The following is a 26672-nucleotide window of genomic DNA, read 5'->3' on the forward strand; positions in this document are numbered from 1 at the left end:
TTACTGTTGGGCTGATGACGAGTTTTTCAACTTTGTTAGATTATTTAGTATGTAAGTTGGATTTGGTGCTCACAAATAACCAGAATTACTCACATACAGGTAGATCGTAAAGTTACTGAAGCACTAGTAAATGAAGCACTGTCCAATAATAAGTGGAATTCTGATGAGTCATTAATAAAACATTTAATTGGGACACAAAACTGTCCACATTCAAACAAAATGTTGTAGTTTGCATACTATCTTGTAATAATCCACCAGATAAAAACAGACTGCAATAGCTCACTTAGTTCAGACATTAATGATAAACACAATGCTCAAATGACAATCACAACACAATTCAGACAAAATACCCATTAATTTGAACTACGGAGATCACTTGAGAGTTTTTTGACAGTTTTCACAGATACCAATAAATGTATTTTCATGGGGAACTTGTGCACAGCTATTGCATGCCTAAATATCAGGAGATACTCAACATAGGTGTTATGTACTTGTTAGCTCAATGGGGCTGAGTATAGACTGCATACTTTGAGTGACATCTGATTATTTAAAGAGTGGCATATGAACAAATTGGTATTTCAGAAACTACACAATAATTTGAAAAATGGATAGGTTGGATTTTGCTACTCAGAATGGACTATAAGTATCTAGCATTTAGCTCAAAATGTTTTCCCTCTAGATGTTGTTATTGTAATTTTAAATAGCCTTTGTTTTAATTAATAGAACTTCCAGTAAAACTAATTACATAATTGAAATCAGAATGTTTAGTACAACAAACTGAATAATAAATTTGAGTGGAATACAGTTTTCATAACATTTTTACATTTACAGATAGATGTAACTCCTTGTATAAATAACTGTATTGTGAATTTGACAGAAATTAGAGGAAAAGTGTAGCTATTGATGGAGTTTGAAGTCATAACAGATGGAGTAGTTCCATCTTACTATGTCACAAACACCCACTTTATGCTGAGTAGTAATCTACCTTTTTGTAGTGTCATTACTCCATCCCAGGTTTTCCGTTGTTTAAGTCATAAACTTCATACTTCAAACAACTTCCATATTTTTCCTGTAATTTGGAGGACTTTACTCTATTCCATTCTCTTGTCTAGCCTCAGCATTATTACTGCAGACTGATCTTCCTCCAATATTGTTATTGCTAACTGCAGTTTACAATTGTGCTAAGTTTTCTCAAGCTATTGCCAAATCAGCTTGATGTTTCAAGATTAACTTCCCATTTTCCGGTATAGTTAATTTCAGTGGATCTGTAGAACTGTGGACAGTTACCTTGATATATTGTGCTGTTTTTGCAAGAAGAAGTATAACCCAAGCCTTGGAGAAATGTCTTACAGGTTGTACACAGAAATAATGTACAAGATTTGTCTTCATTACTGTGGGGTTTCCACAAGACACAAGAACACCAAGATGATGCAGTCACCATAGTTACATATGATGATCACTTGGGATTATGTTGTTGTTATTTAAGATGAAAAGGTCACCACATAGTGTATTTTGTGTGTAGATTAAATTAAATCCAAACTGCAGAGTGCACTCCTCTTCTCTGCTAAAAAGTTAAGTCTAGAGTGCAGCCCTCTCAATTCAACATATATGTTGTCTAGAGCAGTATTTGTTTACCACTGTGATACAGAGCTATGATTGCTAACCTATCGTTATATCACATGTTGCCATGGTTTGATGAGTTTTTTTCTTGGTTCCTAATCATTCTTTTACACAAATTTAATTCGTTATCAATCTTGTAATTTTACACCTTTAACTTTGAGGTTTCCGCTTGCCATTTCAGGCTCCCCCATGTCCATATTTGACGATTGCAGTTTTTGCTCTAATCCCATCATAATATGACTTTTAAATATGACTCGTGTGATCTCTGCTGTTCAAAGCAAGTGAATCTCTTTACTTCTCACCTTTAGCTTAGCTGTCCTATTGATCAGTGCTAGATAGGTTTGTGAAAAACTGTTATGTAATAAAGAGTTTTGCTACTTATTACAAATAATCTGAAGATGTGCTAACCATTTGAAATGCATCATTATTAATGAAACATTCCGACCAGAGACTATTTTCTGTTTTTGGAATGTTGTGCTACTTTTGCTGCATCAGGTGAAACTGGATTGGCATAATTTGTGTAGAAATATAAGTTGAAGGAAATGTAGATGCAATGCAAGTGATGGAGATTATGTAGCATTGTTTGTAATGTTTGTGAGTTTTGAGTTTGTTTCGTATCCTGCTGTTACTCAACATTTAATGTGAACAAGATTTCTCTTGGTTGTCTTTCTGCCTATATTAGATGTTGCAACAACCTTTTACAAATTGTAGCCATAAACCATTAAAACTTAAACAGAACTAGTTTCATAATGTGATACTGAATTCTGATCCTGCTAAGAAATGTATACTAGGGTCTTTATGGATAGATTTTCTGTGTAGGTAAATACAGCTGACTGTGAATACATCGCAGGGATTTTCAAACCTTGAAGCCATGCAGGATTGATATTTTTGATGTCATTGAGTAAGTACAGGGAGTGCCTCATATTTTCCCTACCCAGCTAGCCGCGCAGTCTAATGTGCTACTTCCCAAGCGGGAAGGTGTGCTGGTCCCCGGCACGAATCTGTCTGTCAGATTAGTGTTGAGGTCTGGTGTGCCAGCCAGCCTGTGTATGGTTTTGAAGTCGGTTTTCCATCTGCCTCGGTGACTGCAGGCTGGTTCCCCTTATTCCACCTCAGTTACACTATGTCAATGATTGCTGCACAAACGCTGTCTCCATATACGTGTACTCCATAATTACTCTACCACACAAACATTTGGGGTGGGTAGACTGCTGTGGCGTGTTGTGGGGTTGTGAACTGCTAAGGGCTACAGTGGTATGAAGCCTCTCTGTCATTTTTAGGTCCCCGGTTTTAATAAAAACAGTACAGATAACAATAAATTAGTTATTTTTAACTCTAGTATTCAGGTTTGGTCCATATGACCATCTTCAGACTGAAGGCTGAGCAGTTCATGACAGGTACCAATCAATACTACATATTGGCTCCATGAATGGGCTCCTGATGTCATCTGGAGCCTTTGGTCCAATTGTGGTCATATGCACCGAAACTATTTACCAGAACTGAAAATAAATAATTTAGTGTAATGTAGGCTGCCTTTTATTAAAATATGGAGGGCTGACTATCAAAGAAGCATTGTATTTTTATTTGCTTGAATTATGCTTCTGTTAGAGAACCATTACAAGTTTCTTTGCAAGTTAAGAATTCTTTTCCTTAAAGTTATAATAGTTCCAACTTATTATATTATTTTATCAGATCCCACTCTTGTATACATTAAATCATATAAATCAACAGGAATTGACAGAATGCTACAAACAGTTAATACAAAATGCAGTTAGAGTTAATGTCACTATTGATAACTAAAAAAAGTGATCAATAGTAGCATTAATTTTTAATTATATACAACAATTTTTGGCAAAGACAGTAGGTTGTCATTTGTAAGGGTAGTACAAAACTGTGTAGTTAATTGTAAATAACTTAATCTCAATAAATTTCTCATTGGAATCTTAAGTTATGAATAAATCAGTTCCTGAATTTATAAAATTCTTCAGGCTCTCTCAGCAATCTGTTGACATCTTGAGATGTTGGACATTCTGCCAGACATCAGCGTCATTCATGCACAATATTTGGACAATGTGACTCATTATCTTCATCAGGTGCTACCTGAGACTGCTTGTCAAGTGAAACAGGTCCAGGATCTACACTTACGACTGTCCCCCTCTATGGTCAGTTGCAGGCATTGTGTCTCCAGGTGCTACCTGAGACTGCTTGTCAAGTGAAACAGGTCCAGGATCTACACTTACAACTGTCCCCCTCTATGGTCAGTTGCAGGCATTGTGTCTGCAGTCCACTCCCACTAGAAGCATCCTTGGGCATTCCCTCTTTGATCCAGTGTGCCAAGCCAAGCATTGACGTTTGATCTTCAGTCCATGTGCTGGCATCCCATTTTCAGTTTGGTGGTGGTTTTAGGTGTTCCCTCTGTGTGGAGTGAAGACGAAACACCACTGCCAAGCCTCATGCACCAGATCAAATAGGGAACACCCAAGAGTCCTTGTAGCAGGAGTGGAATGCAGAGGCACCACCTTAAACTGCACCAGACTGAAAACAGAATGCCAACAAGTAGACATGTGTGGTAGACTGAAGAAGGAACACCAGTGCTCAGCCTGGCACACCTGACTGGAGAAGGAACACCTAAGAATGCTTGTAGTGGGAGCAGACCACAGAGGAAACATCTATAATCTCACCAGACCAAAAACAGAATGCCAAGCACACAGAGAAGCGCACCAGACTGAAGACAGAATACCAGGTCTTGGCCTGTCGCATCAAACCAAAAGGGGAATGCCTAAGGATGCTTCTGGCAGGAGCAGACCGTATACAGAACCCCTGGAACTGACCGTGGAGGGGGAAGGCTGTAGATGTAAATACTGGACCCATTCAACTCAATGACCAGTCTCAGGTAGCACCTGATGAAGATAACGAGTCATGTTGTGAAATATTATGCATGTACAATGCTGATACTGGCAGAATAACTGATACATCAAGGTGTCTACTTAATTTATATTCCTGAGTTACTACATGTCTATCTCTCTCTCTGTATCTTTCCCTTTTTGTAAATAAATACCTATTTATAATTTTCTAGGATCTAAGTAATTTAATCTTTGTTTTATTTTATGTATGTCTGATAATAAGGAAATTCTTGGAGAGAGAGGGAGAGCACTGAGAATAAGAGCAGCTTCCTGATATGATCAATGTTTTGTTAGGAGCGGATATCAGCTGCTGCACATCTGAGGGTGATTCACCCATGTATCTGGCAGTGTATGGTTTGTCCAAGAAACGCGGTGTTTGGGATCCAAGCATTCTTAACTTGCTGTACAAGCATGGTAATGTTATTTTATTATCTCCTTTGGTTTAATTAGGTAATTTCAATGAGAAGAATATTACTTTTGGTGTTAACAATTTTCATTTGGCTTACTTGTCAGTATTCTCCGACAAGATAGCTTTATTCTCTCTTAGAACAAACTAAAGAAAGTAGATACTGAGTGAAACAAATGTTTAGTTTGTAGCTATGCCAAGTGCCCATGTTACATTTGTCGTTAATCAGATTAATCACTGTAGAGACTGACGGTACAATAAAACAATGTTCCTGTCATACTTAAAATGTAATGAAGGAAGAAAATGAGTGCATTTCTCAATCCCATTCATTTTTATGTTGTAACATACACATACTCACATCAATGATGGTACATTTTTCAAGGGAGGCAATAAAAATTTTGACAATTCAGTTTATAAAGCCATTGTCCTAGTTGTATATCAAAAGAACAGACTAATGGGAAATGAAGTGATTTATGTTACAGTGGACAAGAAAGGGAAATATACTTAGTTGAAATTGAAGCTACGTGCAAGATCATTTGGGTTCAGACTCAAGCTAAAGGCATGCATAAACTTATGATTGGGTTCTTCTGTTGACCTTCAGATTTGCTCCCAACTAACTGAAAACTTTAGAGAAAACATCAACTCCCTGTTACACTTGTTTCCCAGTCATACTGTCATCATTGGAGGAGATTTTAATCAGGCAATGGTCACTTGAGATGGTAACAGTTTTGTAACTTGTGGGCGTGACAAGACATGCTGTAGAACAATAGTAAATGCTTTTTATGAATACTGCTTTGAAAAAATGGCATGGAAGCACTCTCATGACTAAAGTATTTTAGATGTAAGGGCAACAAATATATCGGACTTTTTTGAGGATGTCCACTTTGAAAATGATCTCAGTGATCATGAAACATAAGTTGTGTCACAGTCACTGCAAAAATTTCACTCTGAACTCTGGAGATATTTATATATTTATTCCAGTTATTGATAACAATTCATTACACCAGACTTAATTTTTGTTGATAATGACCATCCACATATCTAAAAAATCTAGAGGCATCTTGGCTGTAACACAAATAATTTTTTTACATTTTAGAAAACTGCATCAGATGCATTTGGGATCATTATGAAGACATGTCACTATAAAACAAAATGCAACAGACTATCACAAATCAAGATTCCAACCAGGATAATTGCAACATGATATTACATTCTTCAACAAACAGTAACAGACAAACAGCCTTATAAACACATGATGAGATGGAGTGGCTACTGTCAAACAGAACATTTTTAGCATAACTCTTTTATATATCAACAATATGGAATGGATAGATTGTTATTCACCATGTAGAGGAGGTCTTGATTTGCAGACAAGAACAATGAAAAGGAATGATGGAAAGATTTCAACTTTTGGTCAAAGTCTTTCTTCATAAGTAAAAAACTCACACATATTGAGACAGAACAACTCTCACAGGTCTCCTGGAACTAAGGCCCAAATGTGGCTGCATATGATAAAAAATGCAGTCTGTCTGGTGTTGGTAGTGAGGATAAGGAAGAGGCATGGGGTGGAAAGTGAGTGGGATAGCAGGGTAGTGTGATTGGGGAAGAAGCTAGTGCTGCCTGTGGGAGCATGCAAGAATATGACGGGGACAGGATACAGCTGCACTAGATGCAGCATTGGAAGGCTGTGTGTGGCAGGGAGGAGTGGGGAGGCATGGGAGAAAGGTGAGGAGAAAAGTAAAGAGGAAGAAGGAATATGTAGGAGCATTGGTGGGAAAGAAAGCAAATTCAGGACTGTGATTGGAGCAGGGAAGTGGATAAGTAGGTGGAGGATAGGGAGTAGCGAAGGTCAAGGCCAGGGGGTTAAGGGACTGAAAGATATGTTGTAGGAAGAGTTCCCACCTGCACAGTTCAGAGCAACTGATGGTAAGAAACCAGATGGCATAGGCTGTGAAGCAGTCATTAAGGTGAAGCACATAGTGTTAGATGGTATGACCAGGAAATGGGTGGTCCATCTCCCTCTTGACCATAGTTTGTCAGTGACTATTCACGTGGAGAGACCGCTTGTTAGTTGTCACGCCCATGTAGAATGTGACACTGTGGTTGCTGTTAAGTTGGTAGATCACAGAATGAGATTTTCACTCTGCAGTGGAGTGTGAGCTGATATGAAACTTCCTGGCAGATTAAAACTGTGTGCCGGACCAAGACTCGAACTCGGGACCTCTGTGTTTTGTGGGCAAGTGCTCTACCATCTGAGCTCCCCAAGCATGACTCACGCCCCATCCTCACAGCTTCACTTCTGCCAGTATCTCGTCTCCCACCTTCCAAACTTTACATAAATGAATATGAACCATTTTGTGATCATAAATGGTCCTTAAACCTGATATCAAATGATTGCTTATTTTTAGTGGTCACATTGGTACAGTGAATCCTGTATACCCTGACACTGAAAATTTGTTTTTCTTGTCTTTGTTAAGTCTAACTCCCAAATTTTATATGTTGTTCCTTGGAAGGCACACCTGACATTGGACTGAACTTTCATGAAATATCATGGTCACAGGTTTGACTTTAGCTATACTTTTACTACTGTCTGCAGATCAATGGAAGCGTCCGATTCCACCCATCTGCTTTGACCCGTGACATAAGGGTGTGGTGGTGTGTGATATCATTATGACACAGAGTTTATGAGTTGGTGTGTTTGTAGATGTCATCTTGTTATTGTTTGATGGTGCCCTCTGGTGGTGTGTGTGTATGCGTTGAGTGTAATTTGTTGTATTGGGTTCATTTGAGCCTTGGTGTTGGATGTGTGAAGTTGTTGGCATGTTTGTAGTTCCAAAAGTAGGATTAGAAGTTTTTTCAGTGAGCTATCAATTAGTTTTTTTTTTTTTTGTTCATGTGTTTGGCATTTTTGGTAGGCGTTATTGGTCTGCTGTTTGTGGTATGGTAAGATGTTTAATTTTTTGTGTAGCTTCTGTTGTTAGGTATGGCTATGATGATGAAATATAACAGTGCTATGTTGTAATTGGAAATGGGAGAGGACATGTTGTCTGTTAGTAAATTCCTCTGGCTATTTGGACTGATCGCTGAGACTATGAAGTGTAGTATTTGTCGCGAGAACATGAGGTTGACCAAGTTCCGACATCTCGGATCAGGGACGGGTACATGTGGCAGTGTCGGCATGTGTGTATGTGTATGTGTGATTGGAGTGAGTGACCTTGTTTACAGTGTTAGAATTTGTTGGTGGTAAGTAATTGTTTTTTTTTGGGTCTATTCTTCTTGAGTTGTGATGTTTTGTGTATTTATGGTGTATTGAATGTGTTTTAATGTATGTAAGGATGTTTGATTTTTGAGGTGTTGTGGTTTTGGCTTTATTTATCATGGCTGTAAGGGTTTGTATTTTGGTATCAGTAGTTTTGGATGACCTATGTAGGTCTAGAAAAATGACCGATTCCAATTTTCGTAGTTTTAGTTGAAGGTGTTGGTGTTTTAGTATCTAGGTCAAGGGAAGTGTCAGATCCCTGTAGATTTTGTTGCTGTAGTGGAATGTTGTAATTTTTTGTCATTTTGTTTTTTTTTGGATCATGGTGTGTTCTTTTTACTATTATATTTAGCTTGTCCCCGCCCTAGAACCACCAACTTCCCGTGGTTGTCCCATTAGTTTGACTGTATTTTTGGAGGGAGATTTTATTGTCTTATTTATATGCATTTTAAACTTTTCCTCTTTACCTTCTACTTATGGTTATTCCGCTTTGGAATTCTGATTTCTGGGAACCTCAGCTCTCCCTCATCGAATCTTTTCTGGCCTCGAGTTCTGGTGCTCCAAGTATAAGAGACATCACTGTCATTTGTGTGATATGTGTCTTCAGGGTGCACAGACACATATGTGGCCGCATCTGGATACAAGCTGTCGGAGTGGATTTCACTTGTCACACAGCGGTCAGCATTCATATTAGAAATTTCTTTGTGTTCTGACAGATTGTATGTAGTGACATTATAGGTGCCATTTTGGAGATGCTTAGAATAGCCATTTCTGCCATGTTTATGGTGTCATGGGTGAAAGCAGACGGGTGGAATTGGACACTTCTGTAATCCAATATCTACTGGCTATGAGCAAGTTCTCCTTTATTCTTTTTTCTTTACTCTATTGTAAGGGCACCCTACATCTTTTCAGGGGTACTCATTAGCTATTACATTTTGTTTTAAGTACTCAGTTCATTACATATTTCTTTGACTGACAAAGGTAAAAGAAGCAATTGATAGATCACAGATGTAGAAAAAAAACCCTCTTGTATCTTGACAGATGGCAAGAATTTGCATTAATAACTACGTCAGTACATGTTGGCTTCCTGTAGATTGTGAGTGTTTGTGTATTCCCAACCATTGTGACAGTGAGATGTAAGTAATAAATAGATCCTCTGTCTTTCAATTCTGCAGTGAATTCCATTTTTTAATGCATACCACTTTTCAATTGTGACAATTCATGTACATCAGTATTATTACCTTCTGTCACTACTGTAATATAATTCATAAGATTATAATGGTTGTAGTAGATTACCTCTTTTCCTGTTACTTATGAAAGTTTCTCAAACAATTTCCATTCCAAATCATTCATGAAAATGACCACCACCATTATGGAAAGACAGTTCCCCATACCCAAGCTATCTCTTTGCCAATATATTTTGTTACTGAAACCAGGAAAACTAGAAGATAGTGTGTTCTAATCCCAGAACACTGCAGTTTATTGCTCGAACAGCACACACACATGGAAGACAAGGTACAATGCAATTAGCATTACATAAGTGGCTGGTGGAGCCTTGCACTCCATCTTATATATTCATTAGTTCCAACAATTTGCTCAGCCAGCAGTCTGTTGTATTAGCTGCTTTCATACTAGCTAGTGGCTGAATCAAGCCCAAACTTCATGTGCGAACTGTGAAGCAGCACATACGTAATATTGGTAGGTACAGCACTGCTCTTCTATTGTGAAGAAGTGAGCACTGTGCTCATTTCCATTTCTTTTGTGGTCAATGTTGGTTGTTGAGTCATGCAACATGCTGACACTGGTGTGAAGTATTGGAAGTGGTGTGAGTGTGGCCAGGTGCAGCACCCACAACACTGTGGGAGGCCATATGGTAAGACAGGTGATGCTGGCACACTGTCCATTTCCACATCTGAGTCCGACCCCAGGGAAGGAGGTTGTGGCGAAGGAGGTGGAATGGGTGGTGCTGGCTGTGCAGGAGACAGCATTGGCTGAGGCATCAGAAACAACACTGTGGGGAGCTGGGCTCCCACTGTGGCCTATGACAGCTGAAGGGGGCACTCACAGCAGAGGAGACTGTTGTGAAAGCATCAGCAGTGGCAATGGTGGAGAAAGTGAGAGCACTGGCCACAATGTAGGAGATAACTGGGCAGATGGCTGTCCACGTAGGTCATAGCTGTTTGACATGTCATGATGCCCTCCCTTCATCTGTGTGGATGATGCAGAGGTGTTGGTCATGGGTATTCTCAATTACCCCTGGCACCCATTTTGGCTGGCAGCCAAACCCACAAGCCCAAACAACTGTTCCAGGCCGGAGATGTTGTGGTGCTGGTGCCGGCAGATGGCCTGGCATTAGCTGAAGCAGATGTAACGGAATCTAGGCTGACGACCATGCAACAACTCTTTTGAACTCTTATCGCTAATGGGTTGTACCTATAAGAACTGCGGAGCTGGTCAAGATCTACTTCTGGTGACACATCCAAAACATATTTTTTTCATCTGAGTCTTGAACATTAGTTCCAGTCATTCTGCTTTCCCATTCAATTGAGGGTAGAAAGGAGGAGCTGTGACATGGTGAACATGACTGCTTTTACAAAAATCTTCAAATTCTTGAAAGTTGAACTGGGGCTCATTGTCAGTAACTAACATACACAGAAGACCTTCCGTTGCAAAAATTTTTGACAAAGCAGAAATGTTTGCTACCACAGAAGCAGACAGACAATGCACCACATATGGAGACTTAGAATAAGCATCAGCCAGTAGAAATTAAAAAAAAAAAAAGTCCCATGAAATCTATATAAATTCATTTCCAAGGTTGCTGTGGATCCAGCCACGCAGACAAAGAAGAATGGGGAGCTGCCTGAAGGGTGGGATACTGTGGACGGGCTGTAACAACTCATTCTATTTCCCAATCAGTGCCTGGCTGAAAATGTGGTTGTATGTGACACACCACAGTGGTCCACTTGTAATGATCACATAACCTCACAACAAAAGTTGGATGAAACTACAACCCAAGGAGTAGTGTCTTCTGTAGCTAACACTGGTAATCTGTCCCAAACTGACAGATGATTTTATAAAACAAAATAATTTCTCAAAGGATGAGACAAATGTCTGGCCAGCCTTGTTGCACTTGAAATAGGCTCCACAGCTGCAATTTTAATCCTAGTGATAGGAAAACCATCAACAACATTTTGTGCTTGTCTAAATGAAAACAAAGTAGTTCTTCTTTATCAGTCTCTGAGCCCGGTCCATTCGACAAACGCAATAAGGCATCAGCGTTTGCCCATTACGCTGTAGATAAAAAATGTATCTCATAATCGTATTGTGACAGGAAAAAATCCCACTGCTGCAAGTGATGTGCGGCTTTGTCTGGCAAGGATGCTGAAGGATTACAAAGAGACACCAGCGGCTTGTGGTCTGTGATCATGTGGTACTTAGTTCCGTATAGGAAAACATGAAATATTTTTAGAGCATACATGATTACCAGAGCCTCTTTCTCTACCTGAGAAGAATACTGGTGTGCTGAATTTAATGATTTAGAGGCATAAGAAATAGGCTGTTCCAAATTGTCTGCATACTTATGAGCAAGGACGGCACTGAGGCCGAACTGAGACGTGTCTTGCTAACACAAGATACTGGCCTGACTGAAAGTTGACCAAACACGGGGCTGATTTGCACCTCAGATTTAAACAACTTGAACGTCCAGTCACTAGCTGGAGACCAGTGGAAAAGAACATCTTTATGTAATAATGCATGAAATGGCTGCGCCACAGTAGCAGCATCCAGTATGAATTTTGCCTAAAAATGTTTGTAATACCTTATTGAACATGGGGTGTGGCAACTCAGCAGTAGCCTCAATATGCTTGCACAATGGTTCAATGCCAGTGCGCAACACTTCAAAACCCAAATAAATAATGGACAGTTGAAGAAACTGCATCTTGTCCAGACTGCACTTTAACACTGTAGTCTGTAAAACAGGAAACACAGCATGAAGGTTCTGCAAATTTTTCCCTTTAGGGGCACCAGATACAACTATGTTATCTAAATAGTTGACGCAACCTGGAACTAATGCAGTAAGTTACTCTAAAAAGCGTTGAAAAATAGATGGTGCTCTTGCGACACCAAAAGGCAAATGCTGGTATTGATAAAGCCCAAACGAAATATTGATAACTAGAATGTGTTTAGAGTCCTTGTTGAGAGACAACCATAAATATGGCTCTACCAAGTCAATCTTTGAGAAATAATGGCCCCTTGTAATTATGCTAACAGCTTGTCAGGGTGTGGCAAAGGACAGGTATCAGTGATCAACTGTGCATTAATAGATTTTTAAAAAATCACTGCAGAGGCATAATTCACAGGTTGGTTTCTTGGCTGCCTCCAGTGGTTTTGAGCATTCACTGGAAGAAACAGGTTGAATAGCATCAAGGGATTGAAGACAATCTAGGTTAGCTTTAATTTGATCCTGTAAAGTTACAGTACTGAGTGGGCCCAAAGAAAACAGAGGTGGGCAGACTGTTTCATCATATTATGGGCCTGAGATTGTGTTGCACAACTCAGTTCTGGAGAAAATAGAGAGGAAAATTCAGCACAGAGAGTATCTAACTGTTGATACGGAACTTGATCAGCATGTCTCAAGACACACAGTCCGTTCATGTTGAATGAAGCAATATGGACATGAAGGCAGCAGAGTGCAAGGCTGTTGCAGTTGCGGTGCAGGCTGTTGTTGTTGCAAATGCTGATTATCTATAAGACACTGAGATGTCTGCTTGACTGGTGCAATAGCATCTGTGTTCTCTTGGAAACTGACTGAAGGCTGAGAGGGGTAAAAGGAAATGATTCTGAAACTTCGGACTAGGCTTTTATCTGACTTCCTGCCACCTGTGAAACTTCAAATGAGTGAGCTATGTTCAATACTTCCTTCAGCATAGGATTTTTCACACTGTATAACTTGCTTTTGGACTTTCCTATCAGAAGCAAAATGTAAGATTGCATCATGAACCATTTGATCAGCATAGGATTCCTCATGAACATTTGTCAGAAAATTACAACAATGTCATAGTCCATATAGATCTGCACCCATGTCCTATATGATAGTTTTGGCAGTGGTAAAACTCCACATGAGCTGCAATTATGTGAATATGTTTACAGTGATAGATAGGACCTAACTCACACATCTGATCAAAAGAAATACTTGAAAGTTCTTGTAAGAGGGAGAGCTGACCTGATACCTGTGAGGTGAAATCCACAACACAACAAAAAGGACCTTGCACAAGTTTGTGTCTGTTACCCCAAATCCCTGTAAATGTGGTTGCAGGTGCTTTTTTGTAAGTGTCCCAGTCTTCTGTTGCGTTGTCGTTCACAGGGAATAGCAGTGGATGTGTTGTTGGCGGGGTTGCAGGTTGTGCTAGTGTATTTGTTAAACTGGAAATAGCAACTGTCAGCACCTGCTGTAGCTCGAGAAGAGATTAAGTGTTGCCTCCATGGAAATTAAACTCAAGGGACTAATGACTGAAGTGGAACACATGGAGTTGAATACTGTACTCACCACCAAAAAATGTTCTAACCCCAGAACACTGTAATTTATTGGTCAAACAGTACACACACATGGAAGACAAGGCACAATACAATTAGCGATACACAAGTGGCCAGCAGAGTCTTTTGCTCTGGTCTGTATAATCATAAGTTTTAACAGGGGGCACAGCCAGCAGGCTGTGCATGCAACTGCTGTCATATGAGCAGGCTAGGTGGTCTGTAGTGGCTGAAAGAAGCACAAGATTCATGCACAGTCTATGAATGGTGCACACACAGAATTGGTAGCTACAGTTTAGTGGATATTCCAAACATTTGATCAGCTCTATTACTTTTGCAGTGCCAATCTTAACATACAGGGTGTTTCAAAAATGACCGGTATATTTGAAACGGCAATAAAAACTAAACGAGCAGCGATAGAAATACACCGTTTGTTGCAATATGCTTGGGACAACAGTACATTTTCAGGCAGACAAACTTTCGAAATTACAGTAGTTACAATTTTCAACAACAGATGGCGCTGCAGTCTGGGAAACTCTATAGTACGATATTTTCCACATATCCACCATGCGTAGCAATAATATGGCGTAGTCTCTGAATGAAATTACCCGAAACCTTTGACAACGTGTCTGGCGGAATGGCTTCACATGCAGATGAGATGTACTGCTTCAGCTGTTCAATTGTTTCTGGATTCTGGCGGTACACCTGGTCTTTCAAGTGTCCCCACAGAAAGAAGTCACAGGGGTTCATGTCTGGCGAATAGGGAGGCCAATCCACACCGCCTCCTGTATGTTTCGGATAGCCCAAAGCAATCACACGATCATCGAAATATTCATTCAGGAAATTAAAGACGTCGGCCGTGCGATGTGGCCGGGCACCATCTTGCATAAACCACGAGGTGTTCGCAGTGTCGTCTAAGGCAGTTTGTACCGCCACAAATTCACGAAGAATGTCCAGATAGCGTGATGCAGTAATCGTTTCGGATCTGAAAAATGGGCCAATGATTCCTTTGGAAGAAATGGCGGCCCAGACCAGTACTTTTTGAGGATGCAGGGACGATGGGACTGCAACATGGGGCTTTTCGGTTCCCCATATGCACCAGTTCTGTTTATTGACGAAGCCGTCCAGGTAAAAATAAGCTTCGTCAGTAAACCAAATGCTGCCCACATGCATATCGCTGTCATCAATCCTGTGCGCTATATCGTTAGCGAACGTCTCTCGTGCAGCAATGGTAGTGGCGCTGAGGGGTTGCCGCATTTGAATTTTGTATGGATAGAGGTGTAAACTCTGGCGCATGAGACGATACGTGGACGTTGGCGTCATTTGGACCGCAGCTGCAACACGGCGAACGGAAACCCGAGGCTGCTGTTGGATCACTTGCTGCACTAGCTGCGCGTTGCCCTGTGTGGTTGCCGTACGCGGTCGCCCTACCTTTCCAGCACGTTCATCCGTCACGTTCCCAGTCCGTTGAAATTTTTCAAACAGATCCTTTATTGTATCGCTTTTTGGTCCTTTGGTTACATTAAACCTCCGTTGAAAACTTCGTCTTGTTGCAACAACACTGTGTTCTAGGCGGTGGAATTCCAACACCAGAAAAATCCTCTGTTCTAAGGAATAAACAATGTTGTCTACAGCACACTTGCACGTTGTGAACAGCACACGCTTACAGCAGAAAGACGACGTACAGAATGGCGCACCCACAGACTGCATTGTCTTCTATACCTTTCACATCACTTGCAGCGCCATCTGTTGTTGAAAATTGTAACTACTGTAATTTCGAAAGTTTGTCCGCCTGAAAATGTACTGTTGTCCCAAGCATATTGCAACAAACGGTGTATTTCTATCGCTGCTCGTTTAGTTTTTATTGCCGTTTCAAATATACCGGTCATTTTTGAAACACCCTGTACTTTACTAAGTTATGCCTAATGATGTCAGTGTTTTTTTCATGGGAATGTTACTGTAGAGATTTTACATGCCTAAAGATTTGAAAACTTCAGTATCTGGAATGTGCGCATCTGTAACTTCATTCAACAGTTGCATAGTATTTTTCACATCATAATGTTCATTGACAGTCTATTCTGCTTTCAACTTTTTATTTAAATTAATAACCTGGAATAAAAATTATGATCCAACCATGAGACAACTGTAACAACAATTATCACCTAAGTACAAAGAGCAACTAAAACAAGCAGAAAGATTTATTTGTTCAGGAAACTAGGTAATTAAGCTATAGTGTCATATCTTGAGAAGGAAGTCAAATCATTTGACTCCAGACAGGAAGTGCAGAGTAACTGTAACTCAGATTTAGATCGAAGAATAGTTGACCAATCACTAGACCTATATGCGGTAAGAAGAACAGTTTAAGATGGGAGGTATCCTCCATGATAGACATGCTAATCCACAGTAGGTGTAAAACAGAGCATAGAGCTATAGAAAAAGATGTGCTGAATAAAATATGCTAATCTGCCAAAAGAGCAATATCTGAAACCATGAGTGACTGCAGAATCTTATTGAAAGACCTCTCACAAAACCCTAAGAAATGTTGTAACTGGAATTGAGTCCAAATCCAAAGGCATGGTCCTCAGTGAAGTACAAGCACTTAGAAAGCATTTTTGTTGTGGAATAAACATTGAACATGATACACAGACATACAAACATAAGATACCTGGTATTTCAAGAACCTGTCATAAATGATGAATACAACATAACAAGTAATTGAGGGTTTATTTGGGAATTAATATGAAACCACTCACTTTTTCAGGTTTTTGATACAGTTTATTGTACCATTAACATGTTTTCAAGTTACTGCAGGCTCATCATCAAATGAAGGTGTCACAGGAGCATTATATCATAGACCAAGTGTAGCTAGACACTGTAGTGATAATGCTGGCAAAAATGATGGAAATTTAGTTAATGGTAATGAAACATCTATGAAATGGTAAATGTTGTGAGTAGCAATAACTAAATTTCCATCATTTTCACTAGAATCATCACCAAAGTGTCTAGCTACACTTGGTCCATGATATAATGTTCCCATATCACTTTCATCTGGTGATGAGCATGCAGTGGCTCAAACACATGTTAACAGTACAATAAATCACATAGAAAGCCCAAAAAAGTGACTGGTTGCATGTTTATTCCCAAATAAGTTGCCAATTTAAATCACAGTTGCAGCTTGTCATCCATAAGTTTTGCATGATGACTAAATATTATAACCTGAACGTAACTGAATCTTTGTAGTGCAGTCAAACCTTTGTCTGCTTCTACAATTTTTACCTTGCACACTTTCCCCCATAATCAAACAGACTATTCCTTCATGCCTCAGGATGTGTCCTACTAATCACTCCCTTCTTTTAATCAGTTTGTGCCATAATGCTCTTTGCTCTCTTTGTTAGTTTTATTTATTTATTTATTATTTGTCCCGTGGATCAAATCAGTACAATGGCTTGTACAACTGATATGGGATAAGTCAATACAAATATACAGTTTACAGGAGTCTAAAATAGTAAACAAGAATACAGAGGAAAGATTATTTTACATTACCTACAAAATTATGTTACTGAAAGTTACAGCTTAACAGAGAATTGTTACATGATGTGACAAAACTGACTTAACAACATTCAGCTTTGATACTTTATCATGCACTAAGACAATTTTGATTCCAAATATTCCTGGATGGTATAAAAGCATTCTTTTAATAAAAGAGATTTCACTGTCTGTTTGAATTTATTTATTTCTTGGATTTCTTGTATAAAAGTTGGAAGATGATTATATAATTTTATTCCCATGCACTTGACACCATCACTGTACAGTTTTGTTGAGTGGGAAAGTATTCTTAGAGAGGTTTTTGATCTTGTGTCATAATCGTGGTAGTCCATATTTTTGCTAATTTTGTTGATACTTTTTTTGGTAAAGAATAATAATTCTAGTATGTATTGGCATGGGAGGGGCAAAATATTTAGTTTCTTAAATAATGGTTTACTAGTGTCTCTTTGTTTTTTGAACATAATTGTTCTGACTACCTTCTTTTGCAGTTTGAATATCTTAATTGATTCAGAATTTTGGCCCCAGAAGATGATTCTGTAGTTAAGTACGGAGTGAAAGAGTGCATGGTACATTGTGGTTAGGGTACTTGTGTTAGCGACGTTCCTTATTGATCTAATCATGAAGCATACTTTACCAAGTTTTGTGCTGGTAACGTCAATGTGCCTTTTCCATGTGAGCGTATCAGTAATAGTGACCCCCAAAAATTTTGTTTCATTTTCAAGTTTAACATTATTTTTTTCCAGTGATATAGTTGGTTGTAATGGATTTCTGTTTTGGGTAGTGTGAAAGGTTATTCCAGTTGTCTTTTTTGCATTAATCAGCAGCCTATTACTTTGAAGCCATCGACTTATTTGATCTGTGGTTCTATCTATATTGGATTGGAGAATTTGTTCGGGCGCTGATATGAGTATAGAGGTGTCGTCAGCAAATAAAAGGGTTTTTGTGTTTGGTAGGCTGTGAGGAAGGTCATTTATGTAAAGTAAGAACAGCAAAGGGCCCAGGACAGAGCCTTGGGGAACGCCTTGCTTTATGGTATGTATGGAGGAATGTACAGTGCTAGCTGTACCTGAGAGCTTAGTTTCATTTAATTCGACATACTGCTGTCGATCTTCCAGATAGCTTTTAAACCAGTCATAGGCATTTCCTCTTATTCCATAGGAATGCATCTTTTGCAGAAGTATACTATGATTAACCATGTCGAATGCCTTTGTTAGATCTAGGAATATACCTATGGCTGGGAGTTTTTTGTCCACAAGCTCCAGTGCATGATCTAGAAATTCTTGTATTGCATCTGTTGTAGCTTTCTTACTTTGGAAGCTGAACTAAGCAGGTGACAGGATATTTTCTTTGTCTAGAAAGGACATGATTCTGGTGGCCATTATATATTCAAATACTTTACTAAAAGTTGAAATCAGTGCAATGGGTCGATAATTACTGGGATCCTCTTTGCTTCCTTTTTTGTGGACAGGTATAATTTTTGCAATTTTGAGCATGCCAGGAAATGTACCATTCAGGAATGAGAAGTTTATTATGTGAGCGAGGGGTTTACTGATAGAGTTACTGCAATTGTGAAGGAGGAAGCATGGGATTTGATCTTGTCCAGCAGATGATTTTTTTTTGATTTTGCTATGAAGTGTCTTTTCTATTTCAATTTCAGATGTAGGCCTTAGAAATAGAGTCTCAGAGCATAAGTTTGGTTCTAGTTGTAAGGGACAGCTATTTTTAAGATGGTTAGCCAGGTTTTCTACTGTTTCTGTAAAGTAGTTATTGAATTCCTCTGCTGTTTCTTTCCCACAGGAGACTAATTTTCCATTTATTTTTAGGCTAATATCACTTTGTAGCTGTTTTCCTCTATTAGTATTCATATTAATAAGTTGCCACATGCTTTTGCTCTTATTTGATGACAATTTGAGGTAGTTATCATTCTGTAGCTTTTTGGCTGCATTTACTACATTCTTTAATATCTTTTTATATAGAGTAAAGTGTGACTTAAATGCTTCACTACTGCCTAGTTTCGATTTGCTCATGTAAAAAAGTTCTCTTTTTCTTTGTGATGATCTAATGATTCCTGGGGTGATCCAGCTGGAGAGTTTTCTATCTTTGGTGATACATTTTGTTTGTAAGGGAAAGTGGCAATTAAAATAATAACAGAAAATATCCAAGAATGCTTCATATTTGCTGTCTACTGTTTGAGCCTTGTATACATTTTGCCAGTTTTCATTTTGTATATCAAAGAGGAAAGTATGCATGTGGGTTTTATTGAAGTTTCTCCTCTGTACAGTGATTTTATTGTGTTCGTGACTGTTATTTTGCAACCAGACCTGCATAATTAATGCATTGTGGTCTGAAAATCCTAGTTTGACGGAGGATACAGTACAAATTATATTGCTTGCTACTTGATCCAGACAAGTGGTACTGTGATTTGTTATCCTGGTTGGAGTGTTAACCATTAGGTCTAGGTTGTAGCTGTTCATAAAATTTTTAATGCTTAGATGGCTGGGGTTTTCTGAGAGAAAATCTATATTATAGTCACCACATATTAGAACACTATATGATTTTCTTTTACTTAGATTTTCTATTACTGGTGCTAGATTTTTGTAGAAAGTCCCTATGTTACCAGAGGGTGACCTGTAAAGTGTTATTATATAAAAATTTAGATCTGTAAGCTCTACACCTGACAGTTCTATATCTTTTTCAATACTATACGAATTGCAAATATCAAGAGGTGTAGCAGTAATGTTGTCATTTACAAATATGCAACTGCCCCCACCTTTGTAAGATGTTCTTGAGAAGTGACCCACGAGTTTAAAATTTGGTATCACAACACTTTCTATTTCAAAAGACCTCAAGAAATGTTCATTAATACATAATATCTGAGTATCTTACAGTTCACTTGCACTTGATAACAAAATTTCTAATTCATTAAGTTTGCTTTTGAGCCCTTGTACATTATGGATGTATACTTTTAGATCAAGAATTTTTTTGTTTAATTTTTTTACACATTGGTGAGGAGGTTCAGACTTTACCTGATTTACTACAATTTGCTGATGGAGTCCTTTGCCAGTTTTATGGTGTATCTTTAACTTGTTTGATGATGCTAAGTTTTTTCTATTCTCAGAGGAGGATAGAAAAAATCCTCCTTCTTGGGTATATTCCGTCTTGATCTTAAATTTACTCTTACAGGTGTAGCTGCTGCAATCCTTTGTGGATCTTCTGATGTCTCCTCTTTTCTGCTTTCTTCGTTCTTGTCGAATTTGCATTCCTCGTTTTTGCTTGTAAGTCTTTCAGGAAGCTGATAGACTGATCTATTTCGTAATAGTCTTTTTTTAATTATTTCACTGATGTGATCGCACATAATACTTTTTCCGTCATAATTAAGGTGCATTCCGTGATCTACCTATGTAATCTTCAGCATTCTACTGTTGCACCACATTTGAAAAGCTTTTGATTCTCTCCTTATCTATGCTTCTTATAATCTACTTTTCACTTCTGTATAAATTTACACTCCAGCGAACACTTTCATAAAAGAATTCCTAACAATTAAGTTTATAATTTATCCATTTTACTGACTGTTGAGTTCTGTGGCTATGGTTTATATTATTTTAATAAATACACAACCACCCACTTTGTTATATATTTTTATTTAAGCCAATTTCACGAATTTCAGATATCACAGGATGTATTTGAGACATCTGTCAGTAGATAGTTACATCATCAACAGCAAAATGGATGCTGCAGCTGGCCGGTGCAAAATAACAATTTTGTTTAATTACTACACTTTGCAAGTTGTGTATTATGATGTATTGCTTTTTAGATGTACTTACTTTCTACTCTGCTTGTTGTGTGGAAAGTAAGTATACCTAAAAAGCAATACATGGTAAATATGAGACCTAAACAATTCAATCGTGGAAAACAAAGTGAAAACATATTCAAAGTGCCATTAAAAACAGTTTCAGTGTTTTAGAAACAGACGAAAAACCTGAAGACTTATATGCAAATCAAAACACAACCAAAAGTACATCTACAATTTTGATGAGAAAGGTAGGAACGAAATTTTCCAAAGTAAACATACACTCGGATAGCCATGGGCGTGGACTCGCAAAAATTTTACGTTATGAACATGGTACAAACGCATCTAGTTACGTGAAACCAGGGGAACCTATGCACGAAATTACAAAAAACATAAAAGCCGGAATTTTATCAAATGCAAATGAATGCATAGTGAGGGGGGGGGGGGGAGAGCCAATGATGTTTACCAAAATGAATTACTGAGTGCCGTCGAGAACTTAAAAGAAATACTGAATATCAATAAGAGTAAAACAATGATCATAATTGGTATTCCGCATAGACACGGCCTCAGAAACGTTTCGTGTGTAAATAAAGAAATCATGAAAGCCAACAAACAGTTCGAGAACATATGCACAATGTATGAAAACGCTCAATTTCTACGTGTTAACTACCTACAGAGAGACAGTTTTACAAGACATGGTATGCACTTAAAGGGAAAGAGACTTCTCAGCTTTAAAATTTTAGAGACATTGATGACAACAGTAGAACCAAGATTACCATGCCAGCCACAAATAATAGTACAGCAACCACCACCAACTACAGCAGTGAAACCATCAAAAACTACAGCAACAAAAAACCACTACCAATATCAGAAACAAAACCACCATCATCAGCTGATTCAACACAGACCTCATCAGTGGCAGAAAAACCAGCATCGGCTGAAGTGTGGTGCTTGCGGCGTCCAGGTCACTGTGTGCCACGTTTTATTGGATTGCATTTTATTTTCTGACCAGCGGGCCGCGGCTGACTTGCCAGCAGACCTGCCATCTCCTTTAGGCAACACTCGGACGAATGTGGTTAAATTTTTAAAGTTCTGTGCCATGTCAAATGTTATTACAAAGATTTTAGGGAGAGGATTTTAATTTGCTCACTGTGTGACAAGCTCGCCCATATTTTATGTAAGTGGCCAGCCAATGACAATTTCCTGTGGCATTCTTGTTGCGATGTTTTCCCTTTCCTTAGGTTTTATTTTCTTATGTAGTGTTTTTCTTCTTTTCCAGCTTTCTTTGAGTCTGTGCTTCAGTTTCATTAGGTCTGTCCACATTTGTTCCTTTTAATGTGTGTCAGGGCGCTGATGACCTCGATGTTGAGCCCCCCCCCCCAAACACACACACACGACTGAAGCAAGACAATCCTCATTAACAGCAACAGTAGGCATAGTCACAACATTAGCTGACAATCCACCATCAGTCATGGCAGAACCACTACCACTACCACCACCACCACCACCACCACCACCACCAGCAGATGAATCAGCATCATCACTAATCCCAGATCTCAAGGTAAACAGACTCAGGCACAGATCAGACAATTTTAATGTCCTTCACTGGAATGTACAGTGTTTATCTAATAAGTTGGAAGTAGTGGAAGATGTCATAGAGACTTATCACTTAGATGTAGTCTGTCTCGTAGAACACTGGTTAAAGCATGATGAAATAGATCTATACTGCCCTGGGGGCTACACTCTAGCTGACAAAATTGTAGAACTAATAAAAATCATGGTGGGTGTGTTATATTTCTAAAGACAGGGATTAAATATGAACCAATAGCAAAAGTTAAAGCATTATCTCTAGAAATGTTATGTGAAATTGCAGCTGTTAGGTTAACAGATTTAAATTTAATAGTTGTAGCTTTGTACTCAACTAAGACTGGAGGCAATTCAACAGATGATTTTGTTAACAAGTTAGTGTCTTTATGTGAGACAGTCTGTAAGTATAAGTGTAGGATACTAATCTGTGGATATTTCAATTTGAATTTTCAGTTGTCCACAATCTATAACTCATATGTAAATAATTTATTAAATTCTTTTGGTCTTTATATTACAACCACTGAAATAACAAGGCCACATTATAAAGGTACTGGTACCTGTATTGACAATATAGTTGTATCAAATGAGTTAATGCATCTCAAGTCAGAAGTAATTAAGACCTGGGTATCTGACCACTGGCCACTACTTCTTAGAACAGATATAACAAGAAATTGTAACACTGACTCAGTGCACATGGCAGGAAATAAAGTATGTGTGGTCAATTATGATAATCTAAATATGTTTAAGTCTCATATTGATAAAAGTAATTGGTTGCAGGTTTATCGAGAACATGCAATAGATAGAAAGGTGGAAGAACTCATATCTACTCTTTCTGTATATGCTAAGATGTCCTTTCCCATTAAGTTACTAAATAATAAAAAGGCACTTAGAGTAAATAAGGTCAAGGATGAAAAGGTGTTGAAGATCAAGAGGGAGTGGTATAGAAGTACAGATTCTCAAGTATTTAAAGACATGCTCACATTGAAAAAGAAAAGATTAAGACAGGCCTTAAAGAAAGCTAGGTGTAAAAAAATGAAGATATAATACTTACATCTGAAAATAAGACACATGCAATGTGGAATATCATTAACAGTCAGTGCAACAGGAAAATGACTTCACAAGTTGAAAGCAGTAATCTGAATGCTGCACAGTTAAATACATTCTTCACTGAGAAGGTGCAAGAAATAATAAAGGTGATTGGCACTTCCAATATAGCCACTGACCATAAATACTACCTGAGAAACACCACAAAGCCTGAAAGTACATTTAGCTTTAAACTGGTCAAGGTACAGAATGTTACTAATATACTGAGGAAAATGAAGAACAGTTTTAGTAATGACGTTTATGGTTTAAGTTCGGCCATGTTAAAGTGTGATTCAGTTCAACTGCCAGAATTGATAACACATGTAGTAAACACATGTATTTTGGAGGCTCAGTTCCCAAAGGCACTCCAATACACAAAAAAGGCAGCCTCTCAAGTTGTGATAATTTTAGGCCTGTTTCAATTGTGCCAATCTTGTCTAAAGTGATAGAAGCTATATTAAATAATCAAATAGTAAAATACTTTGAAGAAAACAAAATCTTCATTGATAGTCAATTTGGCTTCAGATCAGGGTTAGGAACTGTTAAATCTGCCTTATCACTTTTAACACAGTGTGTGAAGCAACTAGAAAACAAGCTAGTGGTTCAGAATAAACTCTTTGATTTATCAAAAGCTTTCGACACTGTGTCTCATGAAATCTTATTGAACAAACTGCAATTCTATGGCTTTACAGGAAGTGCTCTGGAACTTATAAAATCTTATCTAAGTAATAGAGTGCAGAAGGTGGTTTTTAATGGTGCAGAATCAGATTACTTACCTGTGGGCATGGGTGTCCCACAAGGTTCTGTACTTGGCCCAATTCTGTTTACTATTTATGTAAATGACTTACCATGTAACATAGTTGTGCCATCAACTAGGACTTACTTATTTGCAGATGACCTTGCACTCTGTATAATTGCAGAAACAGCACAGAAGGTGAAATATGAAGCAGACCAGTGCACTGTCAAAGTTGAAAATTGGTGTAAAGCTAATTCCCTTTGTGTAAATAAAAAAAAGACCTGTATGTATCATGGAATAATAACACTGAACTTGAGTAGAGCTCAAATGCTGTTAATTTCCTTGGAATCTCAATTGATTCAAAATTATGCTGGGGTAGCCATATAGAAAAAGTGGGAAGCAGCATTAGCAAAGGAATATTTGCTCTAAGGAAGCTGCGTCGTTATCTAAATGTGCCAGTACTTAAAGTGGTTTATTTTGCTTTAATACACAGTCACATTTCCTATGGTACAATACTGTGGGGACATCAAAGCAAGGCAGCTAATGTCTTCAAACTACAAAAGAAGGCAATAAGACTGATATGTATCTTGGCACCCAGAGCTCACTGTAGGCCAAGCTTTAAAAAATTACAGATTATGACCCTGCCGTCAATATTTATACTACAGTGTGTAATGCATATTAAGGAAAACTATCCAAGTTATCAATAGTATGACATGTGACATGATTATAACACAAGAAACAAGCAGGACCTAGTTTCTTTCCGATGTAACTATAAAAAAACACAAAAGTGCTTCTTACACAAGTCCATAAAATTTTTTAATGCCATACCCCAACATAGGGATCTTCCAAATCAACAATTAAAAAAAAAAAAGCAAAAGAATTTCTTCTTGAGCTCAGCATTTATGAAACTGATGAATTTTTAAGGGAGGCAAAGAATATGGTATGACTACAGTTTATGATAAGTTTTTGTATGCTTCTATATATGAGTAAGTCTGTAATTGGCTAAATTTACAATGCAATATCAATTTGTATTAGAAGTTTCTCTGTTTTGTTTTTGTGTGAAGGTACCATAATTATTTGTGTAACATTTATATTGTGTAATATTTTTCTTGTTTTTGTAATTATTTGTGTAACATTTATACTATGTAATATTGACTTTTGTAATGCCTCAGATGATCTTTGATAATAATCAATCAATCAATCAGTCAATACAACTCACAAAGTGTAGTAGCTAAACAAAATTTTATTTTGCACATGATGGCTACAGCATCTAATCTGATGTCAGTGTTGGAAATATGTATTGACTGAAGACTCAAATATACATCACACTAATTCGATATGGGTGAAAGCTCAAACACGCATTAGCTTAAATAAAAACACATAAGAAAGTGGCTGTTTCTTGTATTTATTACAACAACTTAATGTAAATTCATTGTTAAAATATTTCTGTTGTCAGGAATGCTTTTGTTACTATTGCCAGTCTGAATTTTATGTCATCCATACTTTGACTATCATCTGTTCTTTTACTACTCAAATGGTAAAACTTGTATGCTACTTTTAGAGTCTCACTTTTTTATCTAATTCGGTTAACATCACTTAATTTTAGTACGCCTCATTTCCCTTGTTTTACTTTCGTCAATTTTTGTCTTAATAACCTCTTTTGAAGTAACAGTACATACCATTCAGCTGAACTTCCAAGTCCATTACCATCTTTTACAGAATTATAGTGTCATTGGCAAACAGTGAAGTCTTAATTTCTTCCACTGAATCTTACTTCCCTTTCCAAATTCCTCTTTGTTTTCCTTTATTACTTGCTCAATTTACATCATGGATAGGCTACAACCTTGTCTCATGCAATTCTAAACTTCTGCTTCCCTTTCATGCACTTAAACTCATAATTGCAGGCTGGTTTCTGTACAAGTTGGAAATAATCTTTTAGTCCCTGTATTTTATACCTCCCAGAATTTCAAAGTGTGTGCTACAGTCACCAGTGTAAAAAGTTTTCTCTAAGTCAACAAATGGTATAAATGTAGTTTAGACTTTCTTCAATTCAGTCAATCATCTAAGATAAGTCATATGGGGTAGTATAGCATTGCATGTTCCCACTTTTCCCTGACACCCAGACTGATCTCCCCCAGTCTTTCCATTTTCTGTAAATAATTTATTTTTGTATTTTCCAACCATGACTTGTTAAACTGATGCTTTGGTAATAT

General features: G+C 38.0%; 1 protein-coding gene across 1 annotated transcript in view; it reads left to right on the forward strand.

Moving 5' to 3' along the window:
• LOC126175707 (ankyrin-1-like) overlaps positions 1 to 26672 on the forward strand; it is a 222625-nt gene that overhangs the window by 91285 nt on the left and 104668 nt on the right. Inside the window, exon 6 of the mRNA XM_049922640.1 lies at positions 4818 to 4937. Within this exon, the coding sequence (XP_049778597.1) occupies positions 4818 to 4937 (120 nt within the window). The remainder of the gene's footprint in view (positions 1 to 4817; positions 4938 to 26672) is intronic.

Source organism: Schistocerca cancellata, chromosome 3 (assembly GCF_023864275.1).
Source record: "Schistocerca cancellata isolate TAMUIC-IGC-003103 chromosome 3, iqSchCanc2.1, whole genome shotgun sequence".
Taxonomy (NCBI): Eukaryota; Metazoa; Arthropoda; class Insecta; order Orthoptera; family Acrididae; genus Schistocerca; species Schistocerca cancellata.